This window comes from Dipteris shenzhenensis, chromosome 33 (assembly GCF_047967505.1).
Source record: "Dipteris shenzhenensis isolate YYH24624 ecotype China chromosome 33, Dip_SZ_1.0, whole genome shotgun sequence".
Taxonomy (NCBI): Eukaryota; Viridiplantae; Streptophyta; class Polypodiopsida; order Gleicheniales; family Dipteridaceae; genus Dipteris; species Dipteris shenzhenensis.
In genome coordinates this window covers 6,211,005-6,227,340 of record NC_141628.1, presented here as the reverse complement: position 1 = coordinate 6,227,340, position 16,336 = coordinate 6,211,005, and the positions used below count along the sequence as shown (strand labels likewise).

The following is a 16,336-nucleotide window of genomic DNA, read 5'->3' as shown; positions in this document are numbered from 1 at the left end:
TTTGTCAAGGAGCTCCACAACTTAGGTATGTGCTCTAAGATTGCTTCCTTGTGCATGCTAGTAGCATTGAAGCAATGATAGCAATAAGTCTTTGCATCATCCCCATGAGTTACCATTCTTGCTTGTCTAGCATTGTAGTGCTAGCCTAGAGTTTCCATTCTACTCTATTCTAGGCTAGCAATCAATTGATGAATGTTTTGTTAGATTTTTGACCAATGAGTATGGTCGATAGTCTTGAACAATGATTTAGCTTGACCTCAAGTGTAAGTCCCCATGCCATTAAATTATGAGGGGGGTGCACATAAGCTGAAAAGTTATGATCAAGCTTAGTGATGGCATTGCCTAGCCATCCCTCCTAGCAGCATTGTGAGGAGACCTTCGCATTCTTGCAATGTGGCTTTCATCTTGCTCCCTCTATGTCATCTTTATTGATTGTCTTGTTCCTAAGGGGGTCTTGTGAAGGACCCGAGGACTGCTCAGAGAAAACATTTTTGTCAACAAATCACAAACTTGAGGTTTTCTTGAAAATTTGCAAATTCTAAAACAAAAATATAACTAAATTGTCTAAATTTTAGTAGATTTTACCCAATTGAGAATATTTTTTACTAGTCAAAACGAAAATCATTCACTCTTGAGCGGAAGGGCAACCAGAGGCTCTTACTAAAACTACTATGGGAGGTTGGTGCCATGTGGCACTATACAGAAATTGCTAATAAAACAGATGAAATGATTGAGAACAAAAACTTCCCGCTAACATTTTGCTTTATTACTCTCTTACAGGACCTTTGTCCACACTCAATGCCACTATGAGGGCGAGGCGGCTGCTTCAGCAATCTCATTTTGGAGTATAGATAATTAATTACTTGCCAAACCCACTGAGTGCTTATGCCAAAATGCTCGATCAGAACAAAAATCTCACCTTTTGGATGATCGAGGCTTGAATCCCAGCTGCAGATGATGCATTTGTTCACCAGCTGGGAGTATCAGCTCGATGCAAGAGTAAAGTGATCTTGTAAAAGGAATGCAGTAGTCTGTCACAGCCAAACTGGGCTTCATGCATACCCTGCTGTGTTCAGGGGAAGCTGATAGTGTGGAGAGAGCAATCCCACAATGCTTCTTACCAGAAGAGATCCCAATGGATTGAGTGCAGAGCAGCAGAGGAACCCATTTGAAAGACCTTGTTGCAGAACAACAGAGGAACCCATTTGAAAGACCTTGTTGTTTAGAAATGGCAAGTTTTTCCAGTTCCCATCTCTGCTCCACAATCAAAGATTGCATCTTGCTTCTTGAATTTAGTGCAGTCTTCAGCAATACGTAATTGGGTATCTCCTACCGAACACTGACCACTTGTGGTTGAGCAGCAGGTACGCAATCCCCGCTTGTAGTTATCGACTTACCTTCAATTCTTCTAGCTATACCTTCATACGGCATTTTGTGTAGCTCTGAGTTCTTACTTTCCCCTTTCGGACGATAAAAAGCATACACAGCTCCCTTTGTATGCCGTGCAGATTGATTCCTGGACCTTCGACGCCGGTTAGTAACAAGAGTGAAGCCATCTCCATTGCCCTCCGACGTGCTGCGTAAGTTCCCATTTTCAATTGCATCACTATCGCTGCTAGCATCAGAATTCTCACCGAGCGCACTTCCATTTTCATGTTGAGGGGCTTCTTTCACGAAGGACAATCTATCTTCATCGACAGGCTCTCCCGTTGAGCGTCTGCGCTCGTCTGTTACAACATTTTTCAACTCACCATTGCCTGATTGGTTATATTTAGCCTTCACTGCAACGTTCTCGAAATTTAAGCGAGTTTCTTCGTCCAAACATTGGGAGGTAGAATTGTGTAAAGAGCCCTGAATATCTCCACGTTCAAGCTCTGTATCACTTTCACTTTCAACGTCTGCCCACGATTTTGGTGAAATTTGATTGGAATATTCAGGAGATTCTATATTTCGAGCAGAACTTTGCAGACCTTCATTTTCCTCAGTCATCATTTCCTCGTGTAATTGGTCATCATGCCTAACTTTCTGACTGGCCAGATTCTCTGCTTCACCGTAGTCAGCCATGGCTTGTACTTTTCCGTTACTGGTGCTCTCTTCCGGTTTGTCAGATGCCTTAATGTCTTCTGCCCCACAATTCTGTGACGTGCAAAAAATTGCGTCTGGACATTCTCTGTTTTGCTCTAATCCACTGGACTTAGATGACCCATCAGCAGGTATGTTTATCTCAGGATAGGGCGTTAATGACTGAGATGGTTGCCACGGTTTTCCAGGAACAAACTCAGGTGCGTTTGGGTTCATTGACTTACCTGGACCGAGCTCTACAGCATTTGGACTCCTCAAAGCAGGAGAATTGAGTATCTCAGTATTCTGCTGGCCAGCTGTAGAGCTTATGCCATTCCCAGCAGTTTTCTCATTAGAACTCGTCCCAGAGAGAATGGATAGGGAATTCGGTAAGCTAGCAGAGTTAGAATGACCTGGAGACCGAGACACGCGCCTCAAAGCACGGAGACGTGGAGGTCTCCGGATTGGTGTAAGGGCCATGGTGGGAGAATGTCCAGATGTCATAGTTCGAGGATGTGGGAGTATACCACCTGAGTGTGATGGTTTCCCATCCTTAATAGGTGTGACAGTCACTGTGCCAACAACAGCACACACTTGTTCTGAAGATGCTGGATTGAATGGAGTGGCTTCTGCTGAGAGCTTCTTGGAAACGTCATGGGTACTTGCTGGATTGCAGGTGGGATTTGAGAGTCCTTTTTCCTCACAGGACTCCACAGCATTTTCAACATCACCAGCACATTCTGTGTTAGACACTTGGTCGGTTAATGTTAGCATAGCATGATTTGCCCCACCTCTGGAAGTGTCAGTCTCTACTTCAAGCTTGGAATCCTGAGCAAAAGATTCACACGTGCTCTTGCCAGACACGTCAGAATCAGGCTCAATCCCATTCTCTTCAACCAGCCAAGCTGCAATGGCCTTCCCAACACTCGCAGTTCTTGTACCTTCAATGGTTCCAGGTAAACAAGTCTTGTTTCTTTCATCGTGTGTCAGAGAAACTGACTCAGAGTTTGGATCTGTATTACCTGCTTCGATCTTGCTGCTATCTCCATCCTTTTCACCCTCTGAATCTTGTATTCTTTGTTGCAACTGTGCATCTAAAGAAATTTTCATGTCTGGTTCCTTCTCATGAGATTCTTGCTCTACTATTTCAGAAGCCAGTCTTATGATAGTAGGTCTCAAAATAGCACACTTCCCTGGTGGAGCCAGAGCTACTTCTTTGTATGAAGGAGCAGATTTTGCGAGTGGAGGTGAAATTCCAGAGATCGAAGGTGCGACTGACACTGTATCTTTGGGTATGACATTGCCTGAAGTTGAAATTGACCGCAGTCTTACCTCACCATCTACAGCCGAAGGGGCAGAAACAACTTCTAAGGCTGTCGAGCAAGATTGTGGCACATCTGTCTTTAGTACACTAGCTGTGGACTGATCACCTTTTTCCTGATCTTCGAGACCCGCCTTGTTGGAAAGTACTGGGGATGAAGCTACACCATTAACACAGGAACTCTTCAATAGTTTTCTGGCAGGGTTAGTATCAGATGTAGCAGCACTCCTGGAGGATGCAAATGTGCTCCCAGATTGAGGCACCATTTTTTTCCATTTACTGGGTGCATTGCCTGAATTAGTACTCTTCACCCTATAGTGTACAGGCCTTTTCTGACCTCTTAATTCGTTATTGACATGATTGTTAACCAGCTTAGTAACGGCAGGTCTATGGTGACCAAATCTCCTGGATACTCCAGCTGAATTTCGCCCTCTGGGCCCTGCTTCCTGCCAACCTTCATCTTCATCAATTGCATTTTCTGTGCTCTGCAAATTCATTTGCACATCAGAGGTTGAGTGTGCACCAGAGGCTGCATCGATCAGGGAAGGATCTGTTATCTCTGTGGCAGTGAGGCCAGACTTTTCGTCATTCGTGACCACAGGATCCAAGAATCGTTTTTCATGTTCTGGTGCCAAGTCTGCATCTTGATCTTTGTTCACATCGATGGGATCACTTGGTAATGCAGATTCCCATGTATTTTGGCTCACTTTTTGTTTCGACTGCAAACATGGACCAATCAGATTCACCATTACGACTGAAATACACAATGCCAATTGAAACAGAGCATACAGTGCATCCACATTCTAGCAGAACCTGCCTGTATTGTGACGTACCTTTGTGCGGCGAGGCTTTTTCTTGCCCTCAGAGTCTTTCCCCTTCATATCCACATTATTATTGATGTATTCCAGCAAGTCTGAAACACTATCAGGCAGATTCTCATTTTAACTTTCAATACAATAATTATTCAATTACTTGGTTGAGTGGCCGCACGACAACACATTATGATTAACAGGTACCTTAGGTGGCCTTTACAAGCAATAGAAGCATCTGGCTTGGGAGTTCCATTTTGGGCAGCTTCCTGCTGTTCCAATGCCTTTGATTCAAAGTATTCCAACCATGCAGCAGCATCCTGCAGAAAGATTCAAACTGCTATTACATACTCTTTTCATAGTTGAGCCCAGCAGGAAACATGCCTCAAAGAAATTGCCTCTACTTAAACAAGGTACTACATGGAGCTACAAATGAACAAAGAATTATATTGGTACCTGAGTACGGGGATCATCAGGACCCAGCTTAGATTGCAGAATCTGTAAAGTTGTTTGTTCATGCTGAACACTAAGAGTGTATGCCTCCATTAAAGAAAGGGCAATAGCTATTGCATGGTAGCTAGCAGCAGTCTGCAACATCATTTTGGGGCAATTCATAAAAGGTGAGAAGGCTTCTCTATTGAAAAGGATGTGCACATAAGCTTTCAGAAAAGGCGAGCCAAACAACTGAAACAGTATCATTCTTTAGAAGGTGAACTCAGTAATCAACTTTGAGGCCATCAGAAGGCAGTTTTATGGTCTTGCTGTTTCCGTATACCTGTATATGATCTGCGCCAAGGAGTCGTTGATTGCATTTCAAAGCTTCATGTAGATAGCGAAGTGCAACATGAGCATTCCCAAGCCCTTCCTCCATCATGGCAACATTGATGTATGTTGCAGCAGTGTTAGGGTGAGAGGGACCACATGTTAAATGCAGTAGATACAGTGCACGATTCACATACCTGTAAATGCAGGAAGCGGTTAATTTTAACATCCAACCTTCTCACATTAAGGCATACATCAGGGTCCCTGGATGAGCTATCAGCAGACAGGACAAGCCAACTTACTTCAAGGCAAGCTCTGTGTGCTGGAGCCTGTAGTAGAAAACTGCAAGATCTCCATAGCTTTTCATAGTGTCTGGATGGTCTAGTCCAAGCTCTCGTTCATTGATATCCAAGGCTTTCTGCTGATAGATGGTGGCCTGTAATTCAATCATGTCAGAACCTTATTAAAAACTTTTCCCTCATTATAATTGCAAATTAGAAGAGTTGGCGATGGTGACCACGAGAACAATATGAACATCAAATCTGGTTGCAAAGAATGACCTGATTAAAATCCCCTGTATGATACAAGACAACAGCTAGAAGACTGTAAGCGCCAGCAGTCATTCGGTGATAAGGCCCACACACAGCAACAAGCTTGGCAAGAGCCTGCAGGTTCTCACACGGCATGTCAGTGATTTGGTAAACTGTTTCGTAGAATTTCAACAGATATCAAATTTAAAATTAAACCTGTTCGTATTCATAATTCCAACACCAAAGGATCTACCTTAGTTCCATTATTGACTGCATCATCAAGTTTTCCCTTATCAAGAGCAGTCTTTGATGATTCCAGTAATGTGCGTCCATCAGCTGAAGAGCATGCCACTTGCTGGACAAGGAGGATAGACGTAAGTTATATCCAGGCTGCGACTCAGTATGTTAAAGGGCCTTTGAATGAGTTCGCTAGTCACCTTGTAAACAGGTACCATGCTGATTATATCTCTTTTCTTGAATGGATTGGAGCTCTCCATGTCATAGTCACGAGGGGCCACTTCTATGCCCACCTGCTTGCGATTTACAAGAGTAAGATGTCATACTTCAATAAGTGATGTAAAATGAGCAACAAAATCGGGGGTTGAATTCCAGTGCTAGAAAGATGGCACTTGCAATGAACAGAGACATTGCGAGTCTGTCACCTAGAAACGAAACAGGCAAAGACCTACTATCCATGAATACAACTTCTGATCAGAGAAAGGCCCAAGGCTATATGAACCTGCCATGTGCCAGGAGAAAGCTTGCAAGGAGAAATATCCGTCATACTTATCTACTTAGCCCATAGCCTTTACATTTGGAATCTCATGATACTCTTCCCTATACTTTTCTAACTAGCACTACTTAACGCTGACCCGTACACTTCACACATCTTCATATCTCATAGAAGCATTAGATACTAATGTAAACCACTTGCATGAAGAAACCGATTTCATGTTTAAAGTAAACCCTTACACTTCACATTATGGAACTCTAGGAAGCATTGGACACTAACTTGAGACATTTGCATCACGAAACCAACGTTCAAAGTAAGCTGGTAAAGCAACTCCACAAAAAGAAACAAATCTCAAGTATTCCTAGAAATATGAAAAACAGATTGAAAAGCACTGGAACAGAAGGCTTTAAAATTATACAACCTTGTGACATAGACCTCGAAGGACTGCAAGCTTTCTGAGCTGAGGCCACACATCGTTTGCAAGCTTCGATCCAAACCTTTTTCCAACAAACTCTTGAAGCCATCTCCATATGAGAGCTGAGGCATCGAAGGCAGTACCTAACTCCTCTTTGGGTGTTGTTCCTAGCATGACATTCAGTGCTGCAGCAATTGCAGCTGCCAGGTTGGCTATGTTTGGTTCGGCTGCAACAACGGCCCGCAGCAGATGTTTATACGCACGGATAACCATCTCATGAATGCATAATGATTGTACATGAGGAAGATTTTGAGCAAGTTCCACCTGATCCAACAAAAGAAAGCACGTGCACGTGGTTCAATTTTGGACAAGGAAGTGAAGGAATTAAAGCTAACCCAAGAAAGTTCAAATTCCCTCATACAGAATCCAAAAAAGAAAATAGGGGGAAAATTGCAGGTCTGAAACTCATGCAAATTCAGGTCTGAGGAAAAAAAGAATTAAAATTTAGGCCTGAGAGACTCTTGATAAAATTTTACAATGAGTCAGATACACACATGTACTTTTTTAACAAGCATCTATAAGCACGCGCTCATGTCGTGGACCAAAGGTTTCATAAACTATGAAGAGTTACAGTTCAGTATGCAAAGACTGGCTATTGAAGAAATAGATGAGAGGTAATTCATCCATGCAGTCTTAAACTCCCAGATGCATTTATATTTTCAAATACACCTGTCTGAAACTCCATGCATATATTCTTTAAAAGTTAGATTGCACATAAGCTGATTTCTAGTGAGAGGAAAACAGTGGGATCACTTGAAAAATATATTTTAGCTGCAGCATTATATGAATCATCCCATCTTTGGTTACAATGCAGTCCTAGTAGAGCGGAAAAGGCAATTATTCTGGATAGGCACCAAGTTACCAAAGGCTGATATATTCACATACATGATCAGTACTCATGAGTATGTCAACCATCCCATCCTCGATTACCATGCAGTCCTGATCAAAGTAAAAGCGGCAGTTTTTCTGGACACAATGAAGTCAATCAAAGGCTAAAAACTATCACTTTTGTAACTGGTGTGAGAAATCGTTCAAGCGGATTGCAGAATACAGTTCATGAAAAGTCAGAATTCCTTAGGAACGCACATCGTGTCCACTCGAGGATGAATACAACCTATGGGACCAAAGACGAACTATTGGTCATCTGTGATATGAAAGTAGCACTATTGGTCATTTCTTCTTTTCCCTCCTTTGAAAATCAGGATTATTTTATTGATCTGCCACTCTTCAGGGAAACCTTCTTCCATTGCCTTATTTGCTATGTGTGTTGGCAATTGATTGGTTTTCTCCCTTCCCCATTTCTAGTTCGGGAACCTTTCTGTTTGCAGGATTATTTTATTGATCTGCCACTCTTCAGGGAAACCTTCTTCCATTGCCTTATTTGCTATGTGTGTTGGCAATAGATTGGTTTTCTCCCTTCCCCATTTCTAGTTCGGGAACCTTTCTGTTTGCTCATGTCTTCAGCCCCTTCTCAATGTTATCCTCAATAATGATACGATTTGGGGCCTTGATAGAGATTGTCTGATTATCTTTCCCCTCCCCTTCTCCTTTGTAGAGAGATTTAACAAACATTGTCATGTCTTCCCACTTCACTTCCGCCTTCTGGAATTTGTTTGAATGCAACTTCTTGAAGAACTACATTGGTTTTATTTTTGGCTCCTTGGATTGTTCAAACTGTTTGTCCTTAATAAACCTTCTTTTCTGTCTTCTGACCATACTTCTATAAATTCTCTCTTGCTGATTGTATCTTCAGCTGCTTCTGATTTCCATGCTTCAATGGCCTTTTTGCATTCTGCGTCATACCAGTTGTTGCATGACATTCCTTTGCTTCTATTTTTGAAACATTTATTGGCAGTCTTTTGTAAAGTTTATGTCAAGCATCTGCTCATCTCTGCACAAGTAGTTACACTGCATGATGATAAGGCCATTTCCAATTCTTACTTGTAAATGTGAGAGATTCTAATCAATCTTAAAATGGGGAGCTGTAATGCTTTCCTTATTTTTGGCACTTTATTGTATGCCTTCTATACACACACACACACACACACACACACATACAGAAAGGGTACTACAAAGAAGAGTTAAATAACCAAAAGCAACTGTTGGAGAACATACTTCAAAATAATAAATACTTTGATAACAAAACGCTGATAGAATACTTATTAAACAAATGAAACGATTGAAGTACAGAACATCCTTGATATGGCTCCAAAGCTGTGTGGCTTGCTGTATGTTGGCATCAGCTTCTTACTAAAGTTGTGCAGCTTGTCAAAGAGCTTTCATGGTCCAATGAAACTTGCATTATCCAATCTTCTTGTACAGAGAGATGCTTTTATACCAGATTCTTAAGTCATGATTATCTCATCTTAAGCCGTAATGGCATGTGTCAGACAGCAACTACGTAGATTCATTCCTCCTTCACAAGAAGAATTTTCTACCTGTTGCATACAAACTGTTAGGAAGCCTTTTCTGCAGTGTTCAAATTCCTTTAATTGGATGAAAGCCCTTCAATATCCTCCATGCGCATTTGATTTTCTAGATCTCTTATAATAATGCAGCTACAGTAGAATCTCAAGCTATTTGCAAATTTAAGGTCCAAAGAAATTTGCAATATCAGTGAAGCGGGAATTAAGATGCTTTTATGCCAGAGTCCTAAAATGTTTTTAAGTCGTGAGGATCTCATTTAAAACCCTAATGGCATGTATCAGACAGCAGAATAGGTGGACAAGTTCCTTTTTCATGAGAAAAGTTCTCTACACGTTTCATACAATATGTTAGGAAGCCTCTTTTGCAGTGTTCAAATTCCTTTAGTAGGATGACAGCCCTACAATATCCTCCAGGTGCAAATAATTTTCTAGATGTCTTATAAAAATGCAGATACAGTAGACTCTGAATCTAAAGCTGCTTTTCATTTGCTTTTCCACTATAATAGAAACAGTTTCACTAAAAATGGCAGAAGTATTGCAACTTACCACTCGACCTAAAGATCGCATTCGTAAACCTCGAGAGTGCATGAAATCTGTCAATGTGCGCCCATCTACTGGTGATAGTTCTAATGATCCAAAATCAGAAACCTAAAAAAATACAGTGCCCCGATCAGGTTTATGGACCCACACTCTAGCACAGTCGTAGAAACAAAACATTCCCACGTCAAGTAATCAATGCACTGCACAGTAAAAACAAGGAGTGCCTTTGCTAAAAGAGCAGCCTTTTATACTGAGTCAACAGGGTCAAAATGTTACCAGCTTAGGCAATGCCACCTCCTCATAATACTTTTGAGCTCCTTCGATCAAATCACTTCGAGACTGTCAAACGAAAAATGAGGCTTAAAACAAGTGATGAAAAAAATAACAGAGGCCTGCACAAGCAAGATTGAAATACTACAAACATAAGATGCGTAGTGCTTTAGGATAGTGTGTGCAACTACAGTGCAATTTGAATTTCCAAAAATCTCAAGTCTCAACAAACCTTAAGATGGAGCCCTGTTTCTGTATCTTTTAAGCGATCAAATGTATCCAGAGGAAGTAAGCCCCTGAGTTCTACTTCATGATCAGAATCATTCACATCTTTCTTGGTTGTGTGAGTACTAACTCCGTTCTCAGAGCACGGTCCCCCTTCTGGAATAGATTCAGCTCTCTCTGAGCTGGTATCAGGTTCAGTAATTGGAAGTGGACAATTTTCTATGTTACATGGATGTTCTGCAATGGCCATGTCTGCCTGCTTTGTAATGGCCTTTGCAGTAGGGTCATTCTCACTTGCCTCGGCAGACTTTTTCTCTGCTTTTTCTGCTGCTGCCTGAGATTGCAAATGTTGTACCCAACATGCACCAAGCTCCCATCGCAAGAAAGTATCATTATCTATACCTTCTCCCTCTAATTCTGACAGACTCTCTTGCAGAACTTTACTGACCAAAGGTCCTGCAGAGACCACTTCTTCTAACTCTGCAGAAGACTGAGAAGCTGGTCCAGAAGCTATGTGCCCAGACACTCTTTTATGCAGAAGAGTTCGAAGACTGCAGGAGTAAGTTTAATAAATGTATGAGGGGCAAGCAAGCTCAATTCTTAACAAAAACATACAGCATGCAAGTTCAGAGGTACTAGAAACATCCCAACGTAGGAGAAAATACCCTCTCCCACCCCTCCCTGAGAGTGTACCTGTTCACATTGAGAGCATTTGCACCTCCTCCAGGTTGTTCTTCAATGGTAATATCATCCTGGAAAGGCTCCATCTCACCGGCGTCAGCATCACTCATCGCTTTTACTAATACAATGAAACCTTGATGCCGCACAAGGACTGATCCCAAGGTGACAGTATCCTGAGAAAAGTAACAAAAAACGCCTCCATGAGAAACAAACCTTGACGAGGATCATAAAACCCAGATAAGTGCCACGCCCTATATGACCAAAAACTGCACATAAACCCTTACGTGCTGCATGATTGCACATCAGAGACCAAAACGACCCAAAAACTGAGCAATTCAGTTTGATCAATCTAGCTAGATCTTATCGACACCACGAATTTTAGAGAAATGGATAAATGAGCTATTCTAGGAGAAATCAGAAATCATCAAAGAAGAATAGCTACTTCTTATGATCGGACTACAAAAACAGTACCCTTATTTTCAAACATAGACAATACTTCAATGCCAAGTTGCAACAATTTGCTACCACTGTGCAGGATTGCAACTTCTGTTCTCTAAATAAAAACAAACTGCTGAGAACATACATGAATCGTAGTGCTTTCATCTGCTGTTATCCCTTTTAGCAAATTTCTTTCTGCCAGGGCCTTCGAGGAAATTTCCGGAGACCGGCTCCCATCAAGCTTGGTGGGTAGCTTCCTGCTTGCATTAGGGACATCTCGCATTACAATGATTTTCAAGTTGCTCTGATTTTCTTCGTGACAGGTATTTTCTAACAACCAGTCACTTTGCCGAGATCTTCCTAATGATGTCACTTGATGAACCATGGCTACAGCTTTGACAATGGCAATATCAACGAATAGACCATGAAGAAGAAAAGCCTTCCTGTCACGAACTTGGCGCTCTTCAACTGTTTTGCAAGGCATAGCAGCAAGAATGGAAAATTCTTTTGCCCAAGGTCTTGCATCAGCACTCCTATCTCTTCCTCGGCCACCACCATTGCCGCCCCAATTTTCATCCTCTGTTGGTAGAGGGGGAAATAAGGATGGTGCAGCTGCAGCTAAAGGTGGAGCCACCCATGTGTTTGCACGGAAGCCAAAGGGAAGATTGCCAAACTGTTAAAGAAATGGTCTATGTTCAGCTGAAGTCATGAATTCGAATCAACCAAAACACCTTCACCTTCTAATCACGAATTCTAATCAATCAAAAAAACTTCAGCATCCACAATTTCACAGGTGCACTCACCTTGTTCCTTTCTGCAAAGGCCTTCATGACTTCTCCATATGCCTACAAGTTACAAATAGACCAATGCACCACTAAGACACTCGTGCAAGAGAAACGGAACAATGACAATTGCAAAGAATGTACTCCCTTGAAATAAAGGGATATTGAGCATGCACCAAACTAATGAGACTCAAACTTAAAAGAGTCCTAATTGTGATTTCATCTACAGAGCTTGGAAAAAAAGGGAACACAAACATTGGCAAATGCATCGCTCAGTCTTTTCAGTAAATTGACCAAGTTGTGGCTGTGAATCAAGTGCTTCCCCACATTGTAGAATCCTTTCTTTGATGCGGCTATTGTCAGTAGCTTTCCATTACAAAGCTTAACCTGCTTACAGTCATAGTCTTGGTAATGAGTAAGCAAGGCATCTATCTGCAGACTAAGCATAGGAAAAGAAAAAAGAAGCAATGACACAGATCAAACTCTCTGACTTGACTCAATAATGAAAATTAGTGGGTGTAATTACTGACTGACACTTCACTCTCGAGCAGTGGTGCTTACATCAATTGCAAAAAAATCACCATTGGCCCTTTTGTCCTCCTTCGTTGACCTTCTCAAAACTAAGAGCGAATAAAAACAGGAATGAATCTCAGGCAGAAATCTTGTAAGGCAAAAGTGTTCAAACCGAAGTTTTCTGATACTCTGATTACAAATAGCTCACAGTTTACAATCATATCAAAAAGTGATAAAATAGAAACACGATACCACAGAATACAAATGACTTACATTGGATCGGGGGAACAAGATGAGAGAGAGAGAAAATTTCATAAAAGCGACCAAGCTTTGAAGGTGGACACATCCCTGTCATGTCTCCTTTGTCTGTGGCTTCTTTTGCAGCTGCCATTGCAGCAGCAGCTTCAGACTTCTCCAGTAAGGAGGGTCTAGAATTGTGAGCCTTGCCTGTCTGATTTGCTTTCCTCTGTAACTTCTCTCCAAGCTGAGTTTCTGGACAAATTTCACTTCCTGCATCAGTAGGATCATTGTGAATGGTGCCTCCATTCGTAGTACTCTCTCCCGCCCTTTCACACTGGATAGCGGACATTTCAGTGTCGGCAGGACTAGAGCTTCCAAGCTCAGCAGTGGTAACATTTCCTTGAGCATGAGATCCATCTTTAGCGGTTCCCTGAGCCGAACGGCACTCCAAAAGCTTTCCAGAAGGGCCGAAGGAATTGGTGCATGCTACAATATCAAGGAGTCTGCGTATATGGGAGATAGTTTGCTCTTCAGTGTACTCCTCTGTAAAAAGAGAACCAGAATAAAGTGCAATAACAAAATTAAAGAGAGCCGATTGAAGTCTCTCTCTCTCTCTCTCTCTCTCTCTCTCTCTCTCTCACACACACACACACACACTCACGAATTCATTCTTAATCAACAATCCACCATATATCACAACGCGGCAGGTTCTAACCTTTTCGATCAATCTGGTTCCTGATACAGAGGAGGTCTTTCAATTTTCTTGGGCAATCTCAGGGCAAGCAAAGAAGCGAAATGTACGTGGAATGAGAACCATTTACCCAAAAAACACGAGTTCCAGCTAATGAGGGACAAGAGGAAATCCTCGAGACAGAAAACCGTAATATCCATGGGGAGTGTGAAGACCAGTGCCTCAAACCGTAATATCCGTGGGGAGGGCGACAGGTATAGTAGTAGCAAAACAGTGTCGGAGATTAAATCGTAGGTAAAATTTTCACCTTCGATGACCTTAAGAACGCAGGGCTTCAACTGAGCGACCTCAAGAGCATCCACAAGCTTATGACCTCGAACCTATCAAAAAACAAGTTAAGCCCGACGTTCCATTAGCCAATAACAAACTCGACATCGCGTTACGATGAACATCCCCGGGCTAACGTCAAGCTCTGTGCGTAAAGGAAAGACCTATGCATTTGCTCCTCGTTAGTCAAAGAAAGCCTCTTATAGCGCTAACCTCGTGCGAGAGAGAGTAATTAGTGAGATGGCAGGTTTCAACGTTAACACAAAGAAGCCGCCGGACATCCACTATCCGATCTGTAGAAATTCCCTGGACAAATAAGCATCGAAACAGATGTTAAACCGGACAGAATCCGACGAAATAAGCAGCATTGGATTGTCTCCCCATTGAAATCGAACCGCCCAACAATGGAAAAAAGAGCCATTGTACGAAGGAGCGGCCGGAATTCGGTGTCTCACCTTCAGAACGACTTGATTTCCGTCCGAGAGAATTACTGTAATGTCCAAAATCACGGGCAGGACTGACAATACACATAAGATAGTGTGTGTTAACAATCCAATGCGGCAAAGCATACAGATTTCGGAATCAGTAAACGAAACTTTGAATTGCAGATGATGGAGCGTATATCTGTGCATACAGAAAGCCACAGAAGAACACAGCTGAGCTAAAAATCTATGCCGAGCAGAGCAATGAACAGATGATTTAAGCGACTGTATACAGAAATGCTGCAGTCGAGAGCTCTCCGAAATTTGTTAGCTATTCGCTGCTGAAAGCAAGCAAGCAATGCAGACTTCACGCAGTTATTCGATATCTTCCATGCAGCGGCACCATTCCGGTAGAAAACTCACTCTTTTCCTCCTTCTTCTTCTTCTCGCCTTTGGACTTGTGAGTCTTCGTCTTGTTAGCGCGAGGCGCCATCCCGCATTCCTGGCCTCTCAACGCTGAGGTGAACGTAGACACCCTCTGGATAACTTCTGCTTCTAGCAGTTTTACCAATGTACGTTTCTACAACCTCGCTCTCAGTTCTCCCTAAATGACCTCTGTAAGCCAAAAGTCTTTTTTTCACGTGGCCTGCGATGGCGACGCTTCCTACAGCGGCCTTGCTGATCGGGGTTTTCCCTTGCTCCTGTAGAATGCGAGGAGTTGGCACTGGACTGGGGTTCTTCAGTACGTCATAGGGCGTCTCTTCCTCATAGCATTTGATGCTGTTTTACTTCATCTGTGAGCATGGAATCTTGGCGTGGAGCCGCGCGGATATAGACTCAATCGAGCCAAGATGCTCTACAGTGATTCTAAGAAAATGACAATTTGATAATGGCGCAATACAAGTGGCAGCTCTGTTTGCTTACTTTCTGCACATTTTTCTTAACCGTCCGTTCGTCGCGGAGGAGTATTTCAAAACTGTATCTTGGAGCGCATCAGCTGATTCAGCTCGGGGCCAAAGCAGTCAAGCTTGGCAGGATATTTAAGCAGTAGAAGCCCGAATTTTCTTTCCGTCCGTTCGTCGTGGAGGAGTATTCAAAACTGTATCTCCCGGAGTATCAGCTGGGGCCAAGGTAGTCAAGCCTGGCGGGAGAGTAAGGAGAAAAAGGAAGCAGGAGAATAAAAAGGGAGACGAAGCGAATAAAATGACGCGCTGCTGCGCGAAAGCTCCCGTTCCGGAGCTAGAACCGAACATTCGTAGCTCCGAGCATTCGGCAGGAGAGAGGCGCGAGAAGCTTGAGCTAGGAATGAGGAAGGGGTGAGAGAGAGGGGGGAATCGAAGAAAGAAGATGAAGGGCAGTGAGGGGGGAGGAAAGGGAGGAGGGATGGGGGGATGGCGAGGGAGGTCGAGACTGCGTTGGATTGTTGGAAGCTGCAGGAGAATGCCGGTTGATAGTTGGAGATCAGATTGCGCGATGGAAGAGAGAGTGCGACGTTTGATTGTTGGAAGCTGCAGCAGCAAGGGTTGCAGGACGGAATCGATTGTTGGAAGCTGCAACGGCAAGCAAGAGATTGTTTGACGGAAAGAAGGAAGCAGGAATGGCGAGAGAGCAAAGGAGGATGAGAGGAAAGAGAGAATGTGAGGGGGGATGCTGCAAGCGGTGGCTATGGATCTGATCTATCCATTCAGATTGGTGAAAGATGTGTGGCTCCATGGAAATCGGACACCACTGGCTGCCTATCTTCTTCTCCGATCCCCATTCCGACGCTGAAATTTGGATTGACATCAACGCCAGAGGTTCTCTGCAACACGGATTGGTTTTCTGGTGTCAGCAATTTTCGTCCCATTACTAGACAGTGTTTGAAGTTCAAAGATCGAAAATATCTATCTTTCCTATCTACGCATCTGTCTTGAAATCCGTCTTCCCGGACGACGAGAGATGGAATTTTCCCGGCGGTACGTTGGCAAGCTTGGAATTTTCTCCGGCGACCTGTTGGTAAGCTTGGAACGGGAAGAAGTTTCTGCCGGAGCAAGACTGCGAGGATTGATTTCGCCGGCAGTGTGATGGTGTTTCTGGCGGAGAAAGACGGT

General features: G+C 42.9%; 1 protein-coding gene across 2 annotated transcripts; it reads right to left on the bottom strand.

Moving 5' to 3' along the window:
* Positions 1 to 657: 657 nt before the first annotated feature.
* LOC147879590 (protein REDUCED CHLOROPLAST COVERAGE 2-like) lies at positions 658 to 15,684 on the bottom strand. 2 transcript variants are annotated; one of them, XM_087371493.1, is made up of 23 exons: positions 14,670 to 15,684; positions 14,280 to 14,341; positions 14,038 to 14,130; positions 13,805 to 13,877; positions 12,840 to 13,349; positions 12,615 to 12,673; positions 12,309 to 12,440; positions 12,075 to 12,116; positions 11,417 to 11,944; positions 10,846 to 11,006; positions 10,160 to 10,703; positions 9,934 to 9,996; positions 9,664 to 9,765; positions 6,638 to 6,955; positions 5,921 to 6,013; positions 5,737 to 5,838; positions 5,514 to 5,618; positions 5,256 to 5,389; positions 4,967 to 5,150; positions 4,648 to 4,779; positions 4,399 to 4,511; positions 4,216 to 4,303; positions 658 to 4,101 (listed from the first exon to the last, which is right to left on the bottom strand). In XM_087371493.1, exons 1-23 carry the CDS (start codon positions 14,737 to 14,739, stop codon positions 1,330 to 1,332), a joined length of 6,480 nt encoding a protein of 2,159 aa, XP_087227619.1. In that variant the 5' UTR covers positions 14,740 to 15,684; the 3' UTR covers positions 658 to 1,329. The 2 variants fall into 2 exon arrangements, with proteins under 2 accessions (XP_087227619.1, XP_087227620.1); XM_087371494.1 differs by lacking the exons at positions 12,615 to 12,673; positions 13,805 to 13,877; positions 14,038 to 14,130; positions 14,280 to 14,341; positions 14,670 to 15,684 and having other exon boundaries at positions 12,840 to 13,008.
* Between the last annotated feature and the right edge of the window lie 652 nt (positions 15,685 to 16,336).